Source organism: Clarias gariepinus, chromosome 1, assembly GCF_024256425.1.
Source record: "Clarias gariepinus isolate MV-2021 ecotype Netherlands chromosome 1, CGAR_prim_01v2, whole genome shotgun sequence".
Taxonomy (NCBI): Eukaryota; Metazoa; Chordata; class Actinopteri; order Siluriformes; family Clariidae; genus Clarias; species Clarias gariepinus.
This window is the reverse complement of record NC_071100.1, coordinates 35,337,870-35,363,534: the sequence shown is the minus strand read 5'-3', so window position 1 is coordinate 35,363,534 and position 25,665 is coordinate 35,337,870. Positions and strand designations below refer to the sequence as shown.

The following is a 25,665-nucleotide window of genomic DNA, read 5'->3' as shown; positions in this document are numbered from 1 at the left end:
ACATGCAATAGTTGATTTGATGCCACAAATAGTGCAATATCATTTATTCACCTTCATACTATTACATGTATGCATAAATTAATGAAGTCAGTACTGTGCATGTTAACTCGAAGGCACTTACTAAACCCTGCTCTGTACATTCTCAACAGTCTCTAACTTAACTTGACTTAATGAACAGCCCTTAAAATGCTTAAGCATCAAGACTTTTTTTATCCTGGCTCAGAGGTGGTAAAATAAATTTCCCATGGCTTTTAGAATTGCTTGGTCTGTTTTTAAGCAAAACCCAAAGACCTACCACTTCACCCATCACAATTAAAATAAAATTATAGTTGATTTAAAAGGAAAAAGGAAAAAAAAAAAATCAGAGGAACTGGGTTGTTTTGGTGCATCAACAAGGTTTCAGCCTAGATTATCCTTAGACCCTGAAACTAGAGCATGAGAAAATGCCTTTGATGCAGACTCAAACATTTCTGGAAGTCACATCAGGTATCTGTCAAATCCTGAACAGGCATGAGACTGATTTTTCGTCTCATATATAACGCTTTGTGATATATCTGTTTAATATTCGTCATGTGCTCTACCTTCATACACACCAGTGGCGGTTGCATACAGGGCACAAAGTGTGCGAGTGGATACAAGCACATCTGTATCATGGGTGTCCAAAGATACTGTAGTTACTGTAAACCACTGTATTACTGTATATAGTACATGCACACTGGTTTTCATCACAGGTAATCTGTCTGGAATGCAGATAAAATTCAACATGATGATGAGAAAATAAGTACATTTTGTACAATTAAACTGGTAAGCGTTAATCATCTACCATCAAACAATCTTTACACTATGTAATAATAAAACTCTATAGAATGTGATATCAGGTATCCCTGTATCAGCCGACACTGTGGTTTTAGTGCAATTTTTTTGCAGTAGCTGGAGTTGCTGTAGGATTTTCTTCACTGGAATTTAGGTTTAAACCTGTTCTAGCATGACAATGCTACTATGCACAAATGGAATGCACCAATGTACACACTTCTTTTTTTAGTTCATGGTTTACCAAGGTAGGTGTGGAAGTGGCCTAAACAGAGCCCTAACCTACGGAACATCTTTCGGATAAACCGGAGTGCCGACTGAGCACCAGGCCAGTTTCAACTGATCCGTACCTGACCTACAGTGACAAATGTGGTTATGCCTAAATGGAACATTTCCATAGCTACTGTATATTCCACAATCAAAAAGAAAAGTGAAGGGAGTAACTTTACAATAAGATGTTCAACAAACACATAGGTATGATTTTCATAAATTTAGCTAGCACAAATGTTATGCATTAAAGTGAGAAAAATTGTCTTGGTGGTCAATCTTTATTAGGGGTGTACTGGATAATAAAAAAAAAAAAATGGGGGCATTTTTAAGACACTACACCATTCAGGAAGAATGCAAAATTATGACCTAGTGCTAGAAGAACTTTGGTCCTCAGATTTCAATTAAACCCCAAGACAGCAAGAAGAAAACAATTAAGATGAAGTTGGAGGCATCAATCTCCAAAGTATGCATATCCTCCATTCACCTGAAAATGTGACAAATTAGCTATGAGACCAAGACTGGCATACAAAAGCAGGACTGAAATAGGTTTGCCTTTTGAAAGAATACTCTCTGGGCAAACGAGATCATTCCAGTATGGAGGTCGCAACGTTATGCGTTTTTTGTGGAAAAGAGACTTCAGAAAGCTATGTGATATAGAGGAAGGAAGATTAGCTAAAAATACACCACCAGCAACACCATAAGATGGAAAGGAAGCAAGGCATCGTCTAGAAAGTCAAAACTTGGCTACAACTGAGATCAGGACAATGAACATTAACAATGAACATGAGCATTAGAGAATTATAAATTGGGATTCTTTTGTGTTACCAAAATTGGCTGGTTTTCAGCTTGATCGGCCATGACCGGTGAGCAACTGATCAGCCTCAGATTTAAAAGATTCTGTACTGTAGAGTGCACAAGCTTCCGAGTGGCATTTTTTAATAGTGCTACATTACATTACCAAAAATCTCAAGTGCTAAAAGCCACCGATCAGCTTTTTTCTCCAAATTCTAAGAGCAAATTAGTCTCACAAGCCATTCAATACATAGGCTTCCACTAGTCTCAAAGCACTGTGAGCTCAAATTACCCTTGACAATCTTGTGCTTCAGAAGCCGCGTGCCCATTCTCAAGTCGAGATTTGAGATTGTAAAAGCATTTTAGGCTGTAAAACTTTACTGTTTCTTTCTAATCCTACAGGTGGTGCACTCTAAACTATTCACACGATTTCATCTAGTATGGTAAAAGTGAATTATGAGCCAAGTTTGTTTAGAACTAATAATTAATGCGGCTACCAAAACAGCGAAACGTGCTGCTCAGTAAAAAGCATTTACGTATTGTTCAAGTTTGTTAGTGTTTAAAGTAAGAAAAGTAATAAGGAATGGACAACAGCTGCTGACTAAAGCTAAGTTATAAAACCTTTGAGTTCGGACTACTACTTTTTCGCCTTAAAATTGGGATGAACAAGAAAACAAATGTACTATTGAATCAGGAGATTTATAAAATTGTAATAATAAAAGAATCACGATCGGCACCTAGGTATCACAATATCGTATTGGTGTGATTCCCATCCCTACTAAGCGTACCTTCAAAATTGTCTTAATAAAGTGGTTACTCTGACACACGCAGCACAGGGTAACAAGAAATGTGTGGGTCTGAATTGGAAAAATTGAACTTGAATGTCTTGCATGTAAACATTTGGCCTCAACTGCATCACCCACGGCTTTTTTTCCATGGAACAACATGGACACATCATACAGTACATATTGTCATGGAATGAGAGTATTTATCATAACATTATGATACATGGTGACAAAATGTTGCCACCATACTCAGGCTTCCATATAAACACCGAACGATACTAATTCACCCCCTTGGAAAACACAAAGTCGTTTATAAAAGAGCTCATTAATATCATCGAATGACTCCGTGTTAAACTGGTAGTATATTTTAAGAGTCATTCTCAGTCTGGAGCTTTAAACAGATGAAATTATGCTTAGCACCAATGTGCACTCATTTCTTAGTACATTATTGGGCATTCTGATCTTCAATTTGATTTAATAGCACTAGTACATAAAAAAATAACCAAACTGCAATTTGTACAATGTTATTATTTAATCGCAAAAGGCTGTAATTTATTACAGGTAATATTTGCAGAAATTGTAAATGTATTGTTTCTCAATAATTTAAGCTTTTTTATAAATTCGAGGTGCTACATAAATATTGCCAAACATCCTCTTAATGAGAGGATTATTATGTGCCATTATTTGCTGTTAGCCTAGATAAATATATATATATAATCGAATACACAATGTCACATTTAATAGCTAAATAACACTTTATATAACAACTACAATGTGTCAAAATAAACCAAATGCAATTTTGTTAATCAAATCGTGCAGCCCTAAAGAGCATTAATGTTTAATCATAATCTCTCCTTCCACTCTTCAGCCCAAAAAGTGGCGGTAATGCACTAACTTCCCATAACCTCTAAGAAAGATAAAAACATAATCTCACAAAATAAGAGTATTTTCCAAAGGATGGAAGAGAATTTGCATTTTTAAGGAATTTAAGTCATTTTAAATAAATAATTTCAAACGTATGACTCGATCCAAAATCAAAAATGGACCCATTGCTTCAACTAATCAAATTTACCAACGAAACACTAATTCAATCACGTAATTGCTTTCATTGCACAGTACCGACAGCCTGAACCTCACCCTGAAAAGCCAGGCCTCAGCATACCACCACCCAGCAAGTTTTTATTAGCCCTTCTGACTGACCAGACCTGTGTTACTGGAATTCTCCCATGACCTGTTCGTTTGATGATTACACAACTCCCGCATGCTCTGGCAGAACTGTCCGTAAACAGAGCATCCTAGGGATAAAGTATCAGAACCAACTGGTGCTGCTTGACACACGTGCACACAAACGCACACTCCTGACCTTTACTTTAATTCTAAAAAATGAATCCGTGATGCACTGCTTTCAAAACTTCAAACCATATTTAAAAAAACGCTAGTCAAATGCACAGATGCGCTTAATAGACAACGCTGCAGGCACACAAGGAGATGACTCACTATAGCAAAGGTAGGATGTAAATATAGCAAAAGTCAGTGAAAGACATAAGGAAACATCAGCAAAAAAAACAAGGAGAAACGCCACTGGACACTTACGTCGTATTTAGCAGAAAGGTTGTCGTCCATATCAGAGTCATTTGGGTCAACCACATCCTGAAAAGGAGGTAAAGTGGGCACCTTTCTTCTCTCAGACAGCTCGTTATCCCTTAACTTGGCATGCCGGATCTGCGATTTGTCCTTTAGAGCCTTTTTATCCGAGTGATGAGGATGGAGCATGGCGGAACCAGACTGAAGCTTCTGCGACGTCTCTGAAAAACTTCCTTTCCGTTTTTTGGTACTGTTGGCTTCATCGTCCATCGAGGACCTTCGTTTATTTTGGCCCAAGCTCGAGAAGCTAACATCAGTCCCCCGGTGTTCCTTAGATATGGCCTTGGGCTCTTTGAAACCCATCTTAGGGATGGGCTGCTCATCACGGAGCGGCTGGTTCTCTTTGGGTTTCTTCAAGGAGTCTTTGGAGACTTTGCCCGAGTCCCTGCCGAAGTCTCTGAAGGCACTTTTGGACTCTTTCGAGTCTTTGGAAGGCTTGTCCTTGTACTCCTTGGATGGTTTGTGGAGCTTAAGTGAGCTGCTGCTGATGCTGTTGGTGGTGGTGGTGGTGGTAATGGTGAGGGCACTACTGCTTTTGGACCCGTCCTGCTGACAAAGTGTTTAAAAAAGAAAAAAAAATCTAGGTTAAGGTGATGAGAGAGATAAGCAGGCCAGTCAGTTAAATGCTTACTCAACAGAACTCAAAAAGCTTCTGTATCTCTCCAAACTGTACATTTAAATACAGTCTCATTTTGGGATATATGGAAAGAACGTAAGCTATCAAGCTATCAAGGAAGGGGAAGTCGAGACCCTCAGTTGTAACCTGGACATGGAGGCTTCAAGGTACTTCCTGTGCTAATGACTGGGCTGGTCTGTCCCAAGGTCAGGCTTGGTAGCCCCTGTCAATATTTCACTTGTGTAGTAAAGCCATTAGGCAGTCTAGACAGAGGAGGTGTTATGACCTGCCTGAACTACCTCTAAAGCTTTTTATTTTCCCTATCTTTTGTTGACCCTTGGACCTCTGAACACAAAGAGGCTTCCTTATGGTAAGCCAAAGAATACAACTCTATCTGACAGAAAGCTTTAAGTCTTCATTTTTTTAATATATATAGCAGATATATAAATTAAACAAACATCCTCTGCCCCTATTATAAATGTATTCTACTGTTAAGGTGCTATAACTATATTCAACAGCTTAAAAGGGTGTTATTACTTCAGGAAAAATACGTACATTAGTATAGGGGGAAAAAAATTGTACGACCTTTCTAAATTTTAAAACGTGTGCAAATAAGCGCACATGATGTATCACTACAGCTTCCACAACACAGAATGAGCCAGGGAACATGGAGAAGTCGCTAGACCATCATTTGCTAAGGAGGCTGATGTAGTTGTGCAGCAGTCAGGCTACCAGTGACCCTTGATCTGTGGGTAATCCATCACGTGCGAGGGCCTGTTTAGATTGGGAACCATTTCCATGTGCGGTAGGGACAACCATAACCTCTGCATGTGTTCAGCACTTCAAGCCGGATCAGGGTAAGTGATACGACACCGGAGACTAAAAATAAAATCTAACTGAAGAAATATGAAGGTGCGCAGTCCTGCACGATTTACTAGCGTAACGGATAAAGCGCTTTACTCAATACATGAGGGGGAGAGAAAAAAAAAAAAAAAAAAAAAAAGGGGTCTTAAGCTGCCTGCGTAACACTGCTGGAAACTAATAACTGAAGTGGAGCTTTAAGTTAAAAAGGCCTGAACAGTTTCTTAAATGGTTCTTTCAGACAGATTGGGCGGGAGGAGAGAAACTGGAAATGTCTGAGGTCTATAAGTATTTCACAGTTAATTCAAAACCCCTCCTGTAACGGGACACCCTGCTGCTCAGTTTACGTCATCGTAATGTAAGCACTTGCCCTTTTCCCAGCCAAGAAATACCTGACTCAAGCCAATGTTTAACGTCTTAAAAAAAAAAAAAAAAAAAACTCTCAGCTAAATGCCCTGAACGCATTTGAACATGTCAAATATGGAAGATTAAGAAGAGTTCTTTGAAGAGCTGGGAATTCTTTAGGTGGCAACTGAAGGCTCAGAAGTGAGTCATAGTTCTTTTGGAGTAGTTTGCAAGCTGTGAGGGGCTTAAACTAGGTATTTATACGAACCTTTGCTCCTGGAAAAGACTTGTTCTTTTTGCCATCAGAGATGTTCAGTGTCAGTGAGCTGCTGGATAAAGTGGGCAGCTTAAGTTGCTGACCGAACAAAGACGTGGAGCCTTCTTGCATGACCATCACCTGAAGGGAAAGAAAAACAAAACTCAAATATAGACAGATATAGACTGGGACAATAATCATGTGACCAACTTGAGTGAATGAAGCGATGCTGAAAATGAAAAACTAACAAACAAGTCTGTGTTTTATGATGCATTCATATGCAATCATTAGTAATTCATTGAATTCAACAACTAAAAAAAAAAAAAAAAACCCAGAACCGATCCTTACTTTAGAGTCGTCTGAACTTCTTTTGTGAGGGTCTCGTTGCTATCAAAATAGAAAGCAAACAATTAGACAGTTAAAAGTCACGGAGGAAGAGAAAAAAAAGCTTGATATTAAAAAAACTAAACAAAAAAACCCCACTGTAGTTTATTTTATGATGGAAGGACAAAATCCTTCCCAGAGGCAAAAACCAGGTAAATTGAAGAAGACCTTTCAGCCCCTGCCGAGTTTGATTGATACTGAACCTCCTGAAAGGTCTTTCTAGATTAAACGACTTCCAGTATAACTGTTTGTTGTCAATCAACTGGAGCAATTCATGCGACTCCCCATCTATACACCAACTAGTAGCAAGGCAACTGAGGTCACACCCACAGCCGGCAACTCTCTGATTCCCGCAAACAAAGCAGGAATCAGGAGAACAAAACCTACAAGCGCATACCTATGTGATCATTTCCTTAGATAGTGACATTTTCCAAAAGAATGACTCATTGCTCGATATGATTATATCATCAGGGTGAGGATTTAAAGTGAGGGTATTAAGAAACACACACACACACACAGTGTGGTGTCCTCTGGCATGGGACCAAGAACAGTCTGTGTGTCCTGTAGTGATGAATGGTCCAGGTTGGAACTGGCCCACTTGAATTCATCCTGCAAAAGTTACTCATGTTGGCTGATGAGAACTGTAATTCCCTTAAGACCAACTCACTGACAGTGGGTTTTATTGTGGAGTCTTGCAGAGGCAAACAGCTTAATGGAACAGCGCTACACCCTCACCTTGGTGTGTGTGTGTTCGTGCATACGTGTGTGTGTTTGTGCATATATGTGTGTGTGTGTGTGTGTGTGTGTGTGTGTGTGTGTGTGTGTGTGTGTGTGTGTGTGTGTGTGTGTGTGTGTGTGTGTGTGTGTGTGTGTGTGTGCCCACAGCTCTCCCTGATGACACCACCCACATAAAAACACAGACATGCCTGAAAAGCTGGGACAAAGCCCCGATTCGGAAACCTTAAAATGATAAATACCCGTTCTGTGATATCGCCCACATCACCTGTATGTGCTGTCGAGACAAAACGTAATCTAGAGGGCAAACGCTCATTCTACACGCAAAATGTACGCTGAAATAGCTTTACTTTCAACATGTTCAAGGGTGAAATCTTAAAAATGTTATATTCAGCAATATATTGATGAAATCCTTAAAATATATATATATATTTTTTTTTGTTTTACTATTATCATCAACCGTATGTTAACATTCATTCCGGTGGAAAGAATCCAGCTGAGGTCATCATTTATATCGTAGTGGAACAGGTAGAATATAAATAGTAACTTTATTGTTCCACGTTAATGAATGACCAGCAAAGCAAGCGTATTCTTGAGCCTTATTGCTTCTTTCAGCCCTATTCAGCACAGTTTCAGGTTTCATCCCATACTATTCAGGGGTGGGAACAATGCAAACGAATACGCGGAGCGGTAATGTACATTACCCCTCGGGCCTTTAGCAGCTTCCTGCGGAACTCCTCCGTCGGGTTGTTGAAGGTGAGTTTCTCACAGCGTAGGTGATTGACAGGGGGGTGGCCCTCCAGGTGCAGGAACAGATCGTACTCGAAGCGCACTTTTTTCGGCTCCTCCTGATAAACAGGACGACATGAGGTCAAGTTCGCCACGTTCAAACGACATGGGGATCGTGAAGACTACGGAAACTGAACGAGTACCTTATTTCGGAAGTACACTTCAATAAGCAGGATAAAGCCAGCGTATCCAGACTCTTCCACTTTATATGGTGGATCCTTACACACTGTAACAGAGGGGAGGAAGAAAAAAAAAATTATTTGTTTTGGCCATTATTTCACCTTTTAGCAGAATGCCAGTGAACTTCTTAAGCTCAGACATTATTTACTTCCCAATGAAACCTGACAAAATGACTTCTGTTAGCATTAGATGATTGTAATAAAATTCCAGAATAGGCCATTAATCAATTTTAAATGTGTGTGTGATGAAAGATATAAAAGAAATGCATATTTCAGTCCATTTCATCAGGCTCCCACTGTGGGAAAACAATGAATAAATGCTGTACATTGATACGTCTGCATTAGTAATTACACTTTAGCATGCTCGAAAGATATTCGTGCGAGACTAGAAATGTGAAGGTGCTCAGTATTTACAAATTTAGAGGCTTTTGATTCAATATGCAAAAAAAAAATGATACATTGTTTTTAATCAAATCAAATATTTAAACAGACAGCTTTGTAGAAAGAAATTCTAATTCAAGAATTGGACTAAATTTAGGAACTATGTTGGTACTAAAGCTGAAGTGTTGCCAGAATAGTACAGTGAAAGTATCTCCACCTGTCTCATGGATGACCAAATTCTTTGACGGGAAACCCCAGACTCGTAGTTCTGGTCGCAGACCCGGATAAAATGGGCAGAATTGCTTCAGGAACAGGCATCCATCACTTTTTTAAAAATCTGCGCCAAATCAATCAAATATGCCATCTGAATGGGCTTTTGTGGCGAACCTAATGGGAGCAGCCCAACACCTATAGCTGAACATGTTAAACTCTTTAAGGGCAGTAAAAGCAAGCATACTTTCTCAGTTATTAGTTTGCTTACTAGGCTGATTCAAAGCAAAATATATACTTTTGGAAAGTTTCGCATTTGGCCTGATCCATTTTGACAGTTCATAAATTTAAGGACCAGAAAAACAATAAAATCTTCGCTAAGGGGCATAAGGGAAGGAAGAGGGCTGGAAATGTAATCAAAAGTGTCTTTTGAAACTCATTGGAAACTTCTGCGATGGGGTCAAATCAGGGTTAAATTGTGTTCTTGATGCACTTGAATGCTAAAGTGCAACTGCTTCTTGGTGCAACCCAAACCCAAAACGCACTGTAAAGAAAGCGCAAATACACCAAAGTTCAAATCGTCTGAACAGCGCATACATGAGCTTAGTAAAACGCTTAGTAATGCACGGTATGATTAAACAGTCACCTTCAATTACAATCTAATTTTAAAAGCAGAGCTAAACATGGAAAGCATTATTAGTACCACAGTATGATGTCAAACAATCCAACACAAGTTCTTTGCCAAAAAACATTTTGCACATGGTCTATAAATAGAAAAAAAAAGTAATAAATTTATATCTCAGTTCTGGCACAGCATCTGTGCAGTATATTGTAGCGCAGTCCACCCAAGAACCAGAACAGACCAGTGTGTGTTAATCATTCCCAGTGTATTATTTATTTGTCCTGACACGGAGTTAATAAAGCGGGGATTTCGGTCATGCCTCAGTCATAGGAAACTTAAAACTGTAATTTCATCCTGCTTTTGACCTGCATGGTTTTAAATCTGTTCACATTTTCGGGCTTAGAATTATTACTGATGCACTACATTGTAAATATTTTGGCATGTCCTAAATAGTACTGAAATATTAGTCTATATTTTTTGGTTTAAAAAAAAAAAAAAAATACAGGCATGCTCACAAACAATGAATCTCATAAAAAAGGTTTAATTCAGAAAGTAAAACCCAAATTTTCACACATACATTCAGTACATGTAAAGTGAAATATTTTAATCCTAGTTTAGTTTTTTCGTTTAGATGCTTAAAATTCAGATCTCAAAATATAAAATTTCTAGTTTACATTAAGTAAATTCCTATTTATACGGCAAGTACCAGGGATGACTGCACCCTTAGAAAAATTGAAGATTCAAGACCTTGGCTTCATAAGCAATGGACTGAGGCTGGAGTCAGTGCATCAAGAGCCACACACACGCTTTAAGGAAATAGGCTACAATTGATGCATACAAACACACAGAGTAAAACTTATTGTGTGATATCAAACATTCTTGCTTTATTTAAAGTTTTCCCAAGGCCTTGAATCTGCAATTTTTCCAAGGCCGCGGTCATCCCTGTTGCTTGTGCACCTCTTCCTACCATACTTTTTATTCTTTTTTTTTTTTCTAATTAATAAAACAGTCAGTTTTTGGTGTGACGCTTTTAGGCCTTGTTCACACGGGCATTAAAATCGAGCGTTTTTTTCCCCGTTCGTAGCGTCCGGTGAGCGCGGATCAAGCGCAGAGTGTTTTCTACACATAGGAGTCAATGAGAGTGTTCACACAGGCTTTGGTGACGTGCGTTTGTCCGGCTGCGCGTTTATACAGCATTAAAAAAACGTTGCATGCAGCTTTTTCTTGGCGTTCAAAACCCAACGAACGCAAGGAAACCGCTTCTAGTTCGTTTTACGCTTCGGAGGACCGGATATATCCCATGATCCTACATGCTATACATAGGGAAATGCGGAAAAAGGCAAAATAAAATAAAATAATTGTTAAACTTACGCGGAAATTTTTGCATGTTTTTCAAACCACAAAAAAACCTTCCTTTAATCCGACGTTGTGCAGCCAGAGAGTGAACCCGGTAGCGGTGGGCTTTCATATCCAGTTCCTGACACACTGCCCCCACAGGTTAACACACAAACTACAGTTGGGGATGCAGGCTGACGTTAGAGACAAACGAACGCCGGTGTAGAAGTCAATCAAGCGCAACTACAAAACGCAACAAACGTCTAGGACGTTCAGAGTACGTTCATTTATCCAAAAACTTAACGCCCGTGTGAACAAGGCCTTAGTCTCAAGTATAATTTGTAGAGTTTTAAATTGAAATTATCTAACAAGTTTCACTGACCATCCTGCAGAACCTGGCATGGTTCTTCTGAGGATTGTTACACCTGCTTCATTTCTGCCTGCAAAATCCTGAAGCTTCCATTTTATTTTTTTGTATGAAATGTGATCACATATAATGTACTGCTTTCTTTTCTGGCACACAACTAATTCTTTAATTTTGTGGTGGATTACAGTTGTTTAATAAGGTCCTAAAAATGTTGTACTGTACTAAAAAAAAAATCAGGGTGCCTAAGACTTTTGCACAGTATTATACATATAAAAACAAACATCCACATACATTATACAAACAAAAAGTGTGTGTTAACTCCAATTAGGTATTAGGAGAACACACACCCATGGGACACTTGTTTGTCTTGCTCTCGGTGTCCAACAGGGACTGAAAATGGTACCAGCAATTAGTCACCATGCTTTGTGTGCACTGTAAGGTGAGGACATTTAGAGATAAAGTGTATTCGAAGAGAAACCAAAATTTTCATGACTAACAATAGAAAATGGTAATTAATATTATTATACATAATTTGTGACAGGACTAATTCCTGCATTGCGCAACAACTCAAACAGCTACAGCTATATACAACAATGACCCCGAGCAGTCCGAGCACATGAGCTAAACGAGTCTAAATTAAAAAATAATAATATTCAAATAAAAATAACAAGTAATTACATTGGTATGTGTTTAAGGCACTTATAATAACATGCTAAAATTTCTATTACAAAGAAGAGGAAAAATTAAGACAAGTAAGTAGCCAACCCCTGAAGCCATTGCCGAGAGCCGAGCCACATAAATACTCATTCTCAAGTTACACAGCAACCAAGACTCGACCCTAACAAGGCGAGACACGACTCTCCTGACCAGACAGCTCCTGACCCCAATCCTAAGGTCATGGTGCCCCAACACTGCACTGCTGCACAAATATTATGGGTTGCAATTAATTGCATGACTGGGTCAGGTTCAATTATAAGCTGCTAAATGGGCCTACTCACTACACTGTGTTTATTTTCTCTCTTAAAGCCTCTTTTTGTGCATAGGACATGAGCCATAAAGAGGAATAATATCATTTGTTATTTTTTGGGGATTTATCTTTACCATTTATGAGAATTGCTTAAAAACCTGCATGCTACATTTCTTCCTGCGAACTTAATAAAATGATGGTAAGCTTATTCCTGCTGGGAGGTTTAAACTTGGTAAATGTGGAAAAGTTAACAACCAAAGTGAGAAATGATTCTTATTAAAAACATTTATATAGTGATACAGAGAAAGAAGGATAAGAAGAAGGAAGAGAAGCGATCATCTACATTGAATAATCATCGAATTATCATTGTGGCTGTGGAACGTCTGCTCAAGTTGAAAAGGTCACTTTAGATTTGGAAGTGAGAGTCTGGACACGCAAAGTGTACAATATAGTCATTGACCTGGAACAGGAAATTGGCCAGCAACTACACCAAGCCAGAGTGAAGGACGCTTTGCTTTTTTTCGCCTAATGGAAAGAGCCAAAAAGAACCCCTGCCTTCTCTTATGCTCTCTCTTGAACACACACAAACACACATAGAGCCAGGATGCCAATCACAACACAATGCCAGTCAGAAAGCATTTGCCCTTTCTCGAAGACTGTGTCGTAATGAGGCAAAGCCGGAAAATCCTGAGACAAAACCGCAGAAGGGGAAAAAACAAGTAAAAAAAAAAAAAAAAAAAAAAAAAAAAGACCTGATCCATTTGACATTTAGATCATTGCACAGCTAAACTCTTAAACTACACTATTCGATTCAATCAGCATTTTTGTCTCCAATGAAGAGTGGTTAACATACACGGAAAAACAACACCGTTTCAGATTACACTTCTCACTAAATGGCCAGCCTTAGAAACAATCTGGTCTATGAAAGTGAAAATCGACTCTCCTCTTAGAGTCCGATTACCATCTTCTAGCTGAAGACTCCACACCGAGATATACGTCAGTAAAACACTCAGTGTAAACCGTCTTTACTACAGCGGACCACCTGCATTCGGGTCAACAAGAGCGATTGCATGCATACAACCCCTTTTCTGTGGAAAACAATCCCACGGCAGAAAACATACACTCCTTGTTCTTCTTCCAACGTTACATCTCAATTAGATAAGAATTCTTGAAAGGGCAACTGGAATTTTAATAAGGGTGTGGAAATTATATTATTTTGTGGCTGTATGACGCGTGGGATAATGAGTATAATGAGAGGAATGATGAGGACTTAACCAACCCCTAAATACCTTGCTCAAGGTCTCAAGATTACCTGCTGTTCCAGTGAGGAAGTTACAATAATCATGCTCGCAATGAAAGGGACAAACATTTAAGCTTACAGATGCAGAAGTACAGTATATGTACATTCATGAACATATGGTTTGGGATAAATTTTTAAAACTTTTTCTTGGACAGAATAACTGTACAAGGTTTAATGTTCCCCAAACCAACCTGATCTGACTAGTTCATAGTAGGCTTGTGACCGCACTTGTTCTTAGGTTGGTCATTACCATCTGAACCAATTTCCTCTTTTATGAGGGTGACTGGTTAGGTTTTCTTCCTGGCCGTTTTAAAGTGGCTACCATCCTTTTTCTCAGATCTTCATTAAGCTCCATGGACTTTCCCATTGTAGTGTGTTTTCATCATTAAAGTGCCTAAACAAAAAGGGAACCTACCAGCATCAATCACGATCACTTACAGGACGTTGAGAGGCCTTGGATTGGGCAGATTAAAAGAGGTTTCAGGATGTTCAGCACCACTTAATTAAAAATCTTAAGTGGGTTCAAATTCAAATAAAATAAATCACTGAAAGCCTGCAATTGTCATGACATTCATGTTCATCCTGAGTGTATGTAAGCAACTGTATACTCATTTTTCCTTTGCTGGAGAACCTTTCTATAAAAATACCCAAAGCAAAACAAAAGTTTTGACTTTCAAAGGTGCAAAAGGAAAAAATTCTTATGTTCCTATGAGAAATACTTACTCACTCTCTTACTCATCGTCTACTGTATTGTCCTTTTATTCAGAATCGCGGGGGGGGTGTCAGTGCGGGGAATTTGGGAACACCAGTGAGCCTAATCTGCATGTCTTTGGACTGTGGGAGGAAACCAGAGTCCCCGAAGGAAACCCACCAAGCATGAGGAAAACATGCAAACTCCATGCACACGGACCCCAAGGTGGGAATCAAACCTGAATCCTGAGCCACAGTGGTACCCACTCACTCATCTTCTATACCAATTTATTCTGTATTTAGGGTCACGGGGACCTGGAGCCTATCCCAGGAGGCTTAGGGCACGATGCAGGGTACACCCTGGACAGGGTGCCAATCCATTGCAGGGCACACACACAAACACACTACGGGCAATTTGGAATGCCAATTAGCCTAACCTGCATATCTTTGGACTGTGGGAGGAAACTGGAGTACCCAGAGGAAACCCACAGTGGTACCATTGTTCCCTAATTAGAATGAATAACTTTAGTGAGGCATCAGGTGGGGCCATGTCTAGCTATTAATATTGTACGAACTTATACAAGTTGTATTTTATAGCTCGTTATATTAAGAGGCTACCTCCAATAATCAAACTTGATTAAATGTAGCTTTCGTTTTAACCTGACTGTGTCTTTTAAATTTTATATTTTTTTAATCATCTGTGTTGATTCATTCACTATGCAGCAGTGAATACATTTTGCTCAATGTGTATATGTAATTTTTGCAGGTTCATTTGCATATGCATATTGTGGTTGACCATTAGCGCACATACACCCTGTTCACATTTAAATCCCATATTCAACTAACGGATAGATTGTCTTTCATATTACCTACTGTATACTGGCTCTACTATTTCTATGCTTCCTACCAATTTTCAAGCTCAACCTAAACATAAGGCCTGCAAACTTACGTATGTGGTACAAAATATTTAAAACAAATAAATAAAAATTGGCTAAAATGTCTAAAACTAGCTAAGGTGTCCAGTTCTCAGAAGGAATGTCCTGAGTGCATGGCTAGGATATAAAGAAACCTTGAGCTAGGATGGCCTGAAATAATAAACCATTAGTGAAATCAAAAAAAAAAAAATATCCATAATTGGTCCCAGGCTTGAGCACTTTAATGATGGCTGACAAATATGGAGAAGGATCCCACCTCTTTTCCCAGTCGTAATGGTGACCAGCGCTGCCTTTCAGAGGTCTGAGTGGAAAACCTCGTCTCATTATGCATTCCACACGAAGGTACTAATGCTAATGCACTTGAAATTATTTAGGAACAATTTTCTGAAGAGAGATTCAGGTTTGTAGAATATTTTGGATCCTGGAAACTTTTCTTTAACACAGACAGAACGTCTTCCCGGCAAAAGGGGCAAGGCTCAGTTTTCAACACAGCAGCTGAAGGCAGTTACAGAGCTAGCGGTAGGACATTAAGACAACATGCTAAAAGAGGCAGGAAAAAGCTCTGTCTTGAGGTTTTTAAAAATTGAAAGACAAATTTTCACAAACGTATCGAATTCTGGAGCTATTCGTACTCTCAAGACTCAGGTGTGCTCTTTTCTGTTGACACTGCAACACATCTCATGAAACTTTAATGTGGCTAGTAAATCGGAAGCCATGGTGACACTGATGTGAATTTTAAAACTCATGTTTCTACATTTTTGCCTGTCGGTTTATAATGAGACCTTTTTTTGTTGCCACCCTGAATGCTTTGATGCTCATTTTAAGTGTTGTTGTACAGAAGGGAATCAAACAAAAGATGTATGAAATCATCAGTCTATCGATCTGTAGCAAGCCTTAGATTTGTCATATGATCCAGCTCTATCCCGTCCAAAATACAGGGCGAGTGAACGTAGCGTCTGTGAGTGCTGATTTGGACGCTCCTTTACAATCGAACAAAACTATGTACACAATGCAGCAGCACTCCTTGCGTGCAAGTCATCCTTTGTATTCACTGCAGTATGACCAGCCCCTGTGCTCTCAGTGCTTAGACCAACTGCATAAAGAGCCTTTGTTCCTCTTGACTTGTCTGTCTTGGCTGGTGAGCATTACAAGAAACTCACAGGATCATGATCCTTGAATACATTTCTACAATGTGTGTGCATGTTTTACAATATGCAAGTGTGTAAAAAAAGTAATAATAAAAAATTCTAAAAATATCTGAATTCTATTTTATTGTTTTTAAATAGACATGGAATATTAACACTAAGCAGCAATTAAACAATCTTAATATTTAACACTTTTAATAATTCTGTAGATGTTATTAAAAAAAATAATAATAATTTAAAAAATATATACAGTACTCATACTTGCGATTTCTCGGATAAATGTATTATGACATCATTTATCATGATATCAGTATTAGATCATTGCCCAGCCCTAGTAAACACAATCTAATGAGGGAGGCCTGTGCATCCTAGACAACAGCATCCTGTTCAAGTATTCCTCCAAACAGACCAAAATCCAGACATCCACCTTTTCGAATATCTTTCAGGCCATTATTTTTTATCAGATAGTCACAGTACATTGCTTAGAGTAAACTACTAAGAACAAAAAGCACTAGAGATAACACGCAGCTCTTAAGCTTTACGTTTACATAGACCCCACTGTGATTAAAGGCTAATCCATGGTCTGGTAAAGCGTCTACCCATCATGTACAACACCCTTTCTTTCTGGATGGCAATTCGCCCTTTGGTTATAAACTCCACCCCTTTTGGGGGTGTTTTTATATGGTCGGTCCATTTATATAGGAAAATTAAGCCATTGTTATTGCACAAGTGGTTAAATGTAGCTGAATTACATTACATCATTATAATTTTACCTAGCTCTATAAAGGATGTGCCACCCTGGCTAAATGGCTTCCACCACTTTTTGGCCTACGGTAACCAGTTGGTGATGGTATTAAAAAATTCAGACTAGCACATTGAAAAGTAGGCAGTTTTACACACACTAAACATATGGTTTGTGTGCAAAAACAATGCATTTCATTTGCTTTCAGGAGCTAAAAGAGGTTGGGCAAATACAACCATGACTTAATCTTAAAAGTGTTTAACTACAAAGAATATTCAGTATTATAATTTCCCATGCATCAAAAGGATTACAGAAGACTGCATGCTGCCAGGGCTGTAAAAATAAAATCTAAAAAAGGTCTCTAATTGATTTTGAAGTTGTAAATGAATCTTAAATGATCACTGTTCTTCAGTATAAAGTACAGATCTTTTTATATATAGGCATCATTGATTTTTGTTTTATTTTATTACACCCTGGAAGTGTATTATCTATTGTGCCCCTTCCTACGTTTTATTTTTATTTTATGCATATATTTGTCACACTGAATTGAATTGAATCATCATGCAAATTTTTATATTATACAAAGATGACCCAAGTAAATACAGAATGCAGTTTTTAAATAATGCTTTCTTTATTCAACAGGACTGGCAGTAATCAATCCTGGGTGTGGGAATTGAAACTTAACTCAGTTTTCCAAAAAAGTTGCTTAATTACAGTTCATTCATGAGGGGCAATTACTTTTTCGTCTAGGGCTTTTTTTTGCCTTAATAAATGGTCACGGCAAATAATAGTTGGGGAAAGTGTTTAACACGTGACCAAAAAAGCAGCAATATAAACTTTGTGTGGAAGATTTTTATGTTCTTCCCCATGGTTTGTGACGTTGCATAGCCCGGGAAAAAAAAGAAAGAAAAAAAATATACAAAAGCTTGTTCTGGTCCAGGAGGGAAGGTTAAGCTGCAATTCTCTAAGGGTGCACTCTTCACATAAAGAGTTGACGCCATGGAACTTGGCATATGGGAGCACCAGGTTTGCTCACAGTGGTGTAAACCGACACCTCGTACAGGGGAAACCATGGTAGCTGACATGAGGCACCTTCTCACCAGGGACACTGCCATTGCCTTTGGTCATGAGGGGTATATCCCTCTGTTTTTCAGAGAACACACAGTACCTGAGAACATTATGCTCCTGGTTCCAAAAACGCCACCCTGCAGTTATGTAAGTGCTAGTCCAAATGCGCATCCCAATCTCTGAAAACTACAACACACCTTGATTTCCTCAACAGCTCAACAACATTCGTGGCTTAACTTTTCCAAACCCGATATTAAAACCGGATACATGCTCTGCATCCCAACTGCGCTTCTTCAAAAAGTCAGCCTAGGGTTAGAATGCAGACCTGGAGTGCTGCTGGCTTCAATGCTCGTTTTCAAATCCAGCTCGGCAGCACCGAGGCACTGTGGGTCAAAGGAAACATCCGGGGTTGAAATTTAAACAAAACATAAAGAGGCTCTTCTCAGGACAGCTCTACAAACAGCACAGAGAGTCAAAAGTTCTAACAAGGTGTGTCATATTAAGACCAAGCTGAGAAACCATTTGTCTTACGTTGTAGGGTTATGGGATTAGGCAAGAAGGCTAAAAATTCATCTGGAGTGGGGGATGAGAAAAACACTCACGTGCCAAATCACACCAATATGGACCACCACGTCTGCAAAACAAGGAAACAGCGCTGTCTGACAGATTGTAAAGCACAAGGGAAACTCGTCACAACTTGCCAGCAATATGCCCAAGACAGCTTACCTGACTGTAATTTGAGTCCAAGCTAATGAAACAATTTCTCTTGAAAAAACCTAATTAAATTAAAACAGGTTATTTCTAATCCATATCTATATAGATGTTAACTTGTACACATTATTTTAAATTTTATGGGCAGAAGTTTTCTTCGGAATCAATAAATTGTATGTCCGTCTGTGTGTCCGTCTCCTCACTCTCCCACCCAAGAAAATTTCCGTTAATACTTATTTTTATATACATTTAACATGAAAATAGATTTTTGGCTGCAGTCGCTAAAGAAACAAAGGCTATGTTCCCATTGCATTCCTTACATTCTAAGGAAAGACACTTTAATTCCCATAAGTTTAAGTGACTTATCTGACTAATGTGGTCTGTCCTCTAAAACACCACGCATGATACACCTTGCTCGCTTCATCGGTCATAAAACACGTCATATTTGAGATCACGCATTGATTTCCAAATTCTGGATGTAATGGCAAAATGGCAAGCAGGTTTCGCCTGTATATGCTGAGGTCCAACATAAGGAAGAAAGCCAGATAACTCAATTTAGCTATTTTAAAAGCTACTGTATTGCATGGAAAGCTATGAAATCTAGGTGCTGAAGGTGCAGATTGATGATACCAGCGAGCACAATACAGATAAAGAGATCCAAAAAGTCATGAGTTCTGATTCTCATTTAAGTCGCATATCGGATATACTGTATATCTAATCTACAGTAAGAGGTCACACGGAAGTGACTCAGATGTGAGCTGGAAAAAATCTGATTTGTGTCTTCAAACAGCCATAACAAAAATCAGATCTGGGTCACATTAAAATGATTTGGGTTTGAGTCACTTCAGGCTGGCAATGTGAATGGTGCATCATCCAACAGAGCACAACAATCTGGCCCAAACCCTCAGCAGCTGGTGTTGTAACTAACTACTCAAGCAGCTGTGTTACAAATTAATAATTTTATGTACGGCTAGTGTTAAACATACATTTAGGAGTTATTTAGCTACTTTGCACTGTATATATAATCATATGCATCCATTACAAGTCAAAAGTTTGGACACACATTGAGTTTATTGTCTACGTTCTAGAACAATACTGGATTTTTTCACAACTATTATACAACACATACGTATTATGTAATTAAGTAACAACAATGATGAAAGTAAGATGTTATTTTAAGACATGAACTTCATCTGATCTGGTATAGTTTTTTGCAAGAACAATGTTATTGACAAGTTCAAAACCCATCAAGCACCATGATGAAACTGGCTCTCATGAAGACCATCCCAGGATAGCAAGACCAAAACTTACCTCTGCTGCAGAGGAGTAGTTCATGTCGAGTTACCAGCCTCAAAAATTAATAATCAACAGCACCTCAGATTAGAGTCGTTATGAAGGCTTTATAGAGCATAAGTAGCAGAAACATCTCAATACCAACTGGTCAAATAAAATTTTTATATTTTGAACACCTTCAGCATTGTAAAACATGTGTCCAAACATTTGAGTAGTAGTATGACAAAAAACAGAAAAGCTGTATACTCTAGTAAAGAAAATCTGTTCTTGACTAAACTGCCCCCCCCCTTCTATCAGATTCAAAGCTCAGTAATTGACCACTGACCATTAAGGCCTGGGAGGTAGCGCAACATGAATTCTTCCTTCTTTCCAGATGCCCTATAGCCATCAAGTGGGAAGAATTTACAAGCAGCAAAGCAGGGCACTCAAATTCCTTGAATTGGCACCATACTAAAGTGATCAGTCCCTGGATAAGATTTCATGATGCTTCTCATTAAAATTCCATTAATGCCAGCCTTTGCCTTTAACTGGTTTATATGATTTAATTTCCGGTGTAGTACTCTTTTCAGATTATTGCACTATGACTTGGGGGGATTGGTTTCTGAAAAAAAAAAAAAAAAAAATACTTTTTTTTTTCTTGCCAATGCTTGTCATCAGCCACTCATCAGAGCTGATCTTAAAACCCTGTTCTTTAGGGCACTACAGTCCGCTCTTAATGTCACCTTCTGGATAGGGTTTAGGAAGCTCGATGTTATAAAGTTTTTCCTCGCTTTTTAAAAATATTAAACGTTGGACTGAATCCATTTTGTACAAATTTGATGTAAGACCATGAAGGATCAGTGCCGAGAGGAAAGGAAGTAAGGAAATGCCACTATTAAGCACTTACTAGCCCAGTAATGATATCAACAATCCCAGTTACATAAAATGGAACAAGCTGGACCACCACTGCTGTTTCACAATTCACCAACACAACACATCAGGTCTGTTTACTAAAATTAAAACCAAAGCACACAATAGATCATTCATACACCATTGCCACTTCTTCAAAATTTGGACCATCCTTTAACATTGGACTCATCAAGAGACCATCGATGATACAGATGTGAAAATCTAAACTTTTTACCTCAGGAAAAACAAACAAACAAACAAAAAAAAACACTTTGGAACACATAGTTTTGTAGAATTTCTGTGCTTTGGCAAATGATAATTAGAATTTTTTTTTGCCTCAACTGAACTTTTCCCCCCTTCTAAGGTAACTTCCGCAGTTGGGTCCCCATTCATAAAATAAAGCACAATGATTCCTTATGAGTCTACACAAAAGAAAAGAAGAAGTAGTGAGAAACAGGAACATCTAAAGAAACACATTTGTCATGAAGTAATGTTTAATATAATGTTAAAATAATATATGTACTGTATAGGAACAAATTGGATGGAATAAATATGTGTTGGGCAGAACATAGCCAGCACACTATTAAAACTGATTCTGACCTCCTCACAAACCGCTTTCTGAAGCTCGCAGAAACTAAAGACTAATTATTTAACTAGCTGTTAATATTGCTGGTTTCCTTTTAACTTCGGGAGGACACACACACACACACACACAGTAAACTTGGCACATTAATGTTTTACAGGAAACCGTATGTTATATACTGTACACTTCGGATTGAGCCTGTTGAAAAAAATTCAGCTTGCAACTTTACTACGGTGATTTAAAAATGGTATGAATACAAGAGTACATGATGTTTCTTGCAACACCCATGAGAGTGATTCCCATTTCATCAAAAATCATGCAGCCTTAATACATACTGCTGAATCTGGATCTTAAAGGACTCGGATAGCAGCGATAAGCTATTCTCCGTGTCCCCAGCTCACTAAAACCCTGCTTATAGATGCAAGACAATCTCCTTATATCGACTTGGCCATCTCCCTCAGGTTCAAGGGCTTTCTTATTAAAATCGGCTTCGACAAGCCATGTAAAGCAAAACAGCAGTGTGCCCAGTAACTTCAAGGACTAGGACGGTAATTTAACGCTCATTTCAACAAAAGACACAAAAAAGGTATTCACCAGCCATCTTCCCCCCCCAATGAAAGCCTCATTACTGTATTCGGCAGGATGCAAGAGTGCCAGGAATTCTTGAACTAATTGTACAAGAACAGTATAAAAGCTAGTTAAATGGCACTAAATAATAATTTAAAAAAAAAAAAAGAAAGACAAGAATCTTTTAAAACCGCCCGTGAACAAAGCGACGAGTGGAGACGAGCTGCCATTTATCTGTCAAAAACAACGAAAAAGAAAAAGAAGCGTTTATTCTGCCATCCAAAAACAGCGCTTCACACTGAGCCCTGGGTGTGTGGAATTTATGACAATTTTAAGCAGACAATAGCCACGGCAGGATTCCCCCCACAATGAGAGCAGAGGCTCAGATTTCACCCTCGTACACTCACCAAAACCACATCCATGCCAAACACTAAATGAATCTCTCTAGTTCTCTGGGAAAAAAAATATTTTGGCCTTGCAACTAAAGCTGCATGTTTATTATTTTTGGAGATTTATGAAAGATATGTGTATGCATGTATATTGATGAATCAGATGGTGGCTTTCTGCAAAAACACTTATCCTCAATTTGGGTAGCAAAGTGGCAAAAGGCAAGAGCGACTCCCCAAAAAAAAAAAACGCCAATCAAATCAGGTTTTTTTTTTTCTTCTGCCCCCTCAACAAGAGCATGGAAGATGTGATTCCTGTCAGGATGAAACCCAAAACTACTAAAGCTTCTCCAGTTGTTGATTGTGACGCCAGGCTATTGCAAATGTAAAAATGCCTCAAAGGCTAGCTGTCAAGTTTCTGCAAACTAATAAAAAAAAAAATAAAATCAGAACAGTTCTAATGCAGTGCTGCTCTTCCACAGGCAATTTCTCATTATCCACATTACTGTAGTGATGATGAAGAGAAAATGAATCCAGCTTTTACTTTTAAGATTTAGTCAACAAAAGAGGAGACAAATGTTTTACGACACACACAAATGCCCAGAGACGGACTCAAAGACTTTTCTAGCAGACAGCCTTTATAAACCGCGCTTCAATAAACTACTTCCTCACAGCCCTAACCTCCTTTCACTAAAGGGGGGGTCGTCGGTAGAGTAGGCATTTATGGCTCAGTTCCTGTTTTGGACTGTTGCGCACAAGTCGGGCCCCCCTTCTCCATTCCATCTCTCCCTCCCTCTCTTCCTCCATCCCTCCCTTTTCCGCTCCTTTCATTCCAGTGGAGGAGGCAGCCTGCTGTTTCAGGGCCTCAGTCCTTTGTGCACCACCAATACAAGTAGATACGATTTTTGCCTGGTCGTAAAGCAATTACGGGCTTGTTCTCGCAGATGTTTAATCTTCGGCTCGACCACTGCCAGGAGACGAAAGTTGGGGAAACCGAACGATGTTGGGTCACTGAGAAACTCTCCTTCCCCCATCAGATAGGAAACACTGAAGCCCTACAACAGCTGTGTGGATTTCTGAATGCAACACAGGTTATCTCGCTAGAAAAGCGCAGAGTATGCTTCCAAATGTGCTCCAACATGCAGCCTTTCAGAAAAGAATTTTTTTAAGTTTGTAAATGGAACTTTCTATTTAAAAAGAAAGGCTTTCCAAGTCAAATGAGTGCACGAGTCCGATTATACTCACATTTTTTTGCCTCAAAAAAAAAAAAAAAAGCAACATTGACAAGCTTTAAAAATCTAATTTTTTATGGTTAAAATCAGCTGCTTCTAATGTGTAGAACATGTATTGGGACATCATAAATGACAGCATGGTCAATCTGGACAATCGGTCTGTACTAGTGGACCCAGAGCTGCTGAGTCATGCCATCATCATCCAGAAATAAAGGGAAATAACAGTGAATCATACTGTAAAAAAAAAACAAGAGGGACCTTTTTATGCTCCAGAGTGCACACAGACAGACAGAATGACAGAATTTAACAGAAGTTAAACTATTTTAGCAATGCTCAAGTGGGTCAAGCATCACTGCTGAATGAACTTTCAAAGAATTATTGACGAACATTATAAAAAAAATCACTATAACAGTGAATAGAAAGAAAAAAAAAAAAAAAAGAATGCACTACTGGTTTTCACCAACCAGTTTATTAGAAGAACAGGTCCAGAGGTCAAATCAGTAAGAAATTCCTATTGACAGTAATTTGCTCCAGATGTATCCTTAATCTGTGGAATCTGTCCCGTTTTGGTAAAAGAGAGCTAACTTTTCTTTCAGGAACATCTTACATGTCTTGCACGTTAAAAAAAAAACAATCAGCAGCAATAAATCTTTAGAAATCTACAGCTTTCACATGCAACAATAACACTGTCACCATGTGATTTAATAATATTCCAACTTTTTTTTTTGTTGTACTCAGTGTCCTCCCTTCATAATTCCACTGGGTTTAGCTGCTCACTAAGGATAGATCGTTTCCTCTGAGCGAGTGAGAGCGATCTCTACTAAAGCCATGGTGAAAGACGACCGGAAAGTTATACATCTCCAAATGACATTTAAGCCGTACTTTGCCTGAGGACAGCTGGTATTAAGGCCACATCAGGGTCTTACTTTATTGGACGATGTGCACATAATACCACAGATCTCTGTTCAGCTAAAGCAACACAGATTTATGAAGCATGCCATCACTCCAGAACCCCCCCCCCCCTCCCCGCAGCCACACCTCTCAGATAAACATCTTTTGATCATCAGTTGGTGGAGAAGAAAAGCAGAGAGGATGCTGATCACAACTGCATCAGCATCAAAAAGCAAAGTCCAAACATCCGTGCCATCATATGTCTGTGTGACCTTTTTTTTTTTTTTTTTTACACTTTAACCTGACTTGTATTTTATCTCCATTTCTCTTGATCAGGACATGGGACCTTTATCGGCTTGTGATTTTCTGAACACACTAATAAGCGCTTTTTCGTCCCTTCCAATTAAGCCTTACACTTTCCCGCTGGCCACACAAAGCTTTGTGGAGCTGTGTCGTGATGGCTCTAATTGGAAAAATGTGTTCACACAATCACGCTTTTTTCTCATGCAAGAAACAAGTTCAGAGATCGTTTCCTCTTTGGTGTGATTTGCAGATACCACAAAAAAAAAAAAAAAAAAAAAAAACAGCCTGCTGTTACAGAGGATGCATCCTAGACTTTCCTTATTTATTTAGTTTTTAACCAATAACCACAATGGCAGTTGCACAAAACAAAGTAAAGCAGTACACGCTTTGGAGCTTCTCGGCATATTTAATTACCTCGAACCGCATTGAAATGGTTCCCAGCTAATAGTTTACAGAAAACAGGAAAGCTGGACAGGAGCGCACATTTGGGATCTTCTCGGATATGGTACACAAACAGACTGGAATCCACTGGGGCCATTGGTGATCAATCATTAGACCCACAAACCAAAATTCCTGCTTAAAA

General features: G+C 38.8%; 1 protein-coding gene across 3 annotated transcripts in view; it reads right to left on the bottom strand.

Moving 5' to 3' along the window:
• Nucleotides 1–25,665, bottom strand: part of mllt3 (MLLT3 super elongation complex subunit) — a 54,785-nt gene that overhangs the window by 17,505 nt on the left and 11,615 nt on the right. For 2 of the 3 annotated variants that reach the window (XM_053497465.1, XM_053497370.1), the window contains exons 3-7: nucleotides 8,431–8,513; nucleotides 8,203–8,346; nucleotides 6,728–6,766; nucleotides 6,392–6,520; nucleotides 4,251–4,850 (exon numbers count right to left, since the gene is read on the bottom strand). In XM_053497465.1, the coding sequence (XP_053353440.1) occupies nucleotides 4,251–4,850; nucleotides 6,392–6,520; nucleotides 6,728–6,766; nucleotides 8,203–8,346; nucleotides 8,431–8,513 (995 nt within the window). The remainder of the gene's footprint in view (nucleotides 1–4,250; nucleotides 4,851–6,391; nucleotides 6,521–6,727; nucleotides 6,767–8,202; nucleotides 8,347–8,430; nucleotides 8,514–25,665) is intronic. The other variant, XM_053497444.1, reaches the window with a different exon arrangement.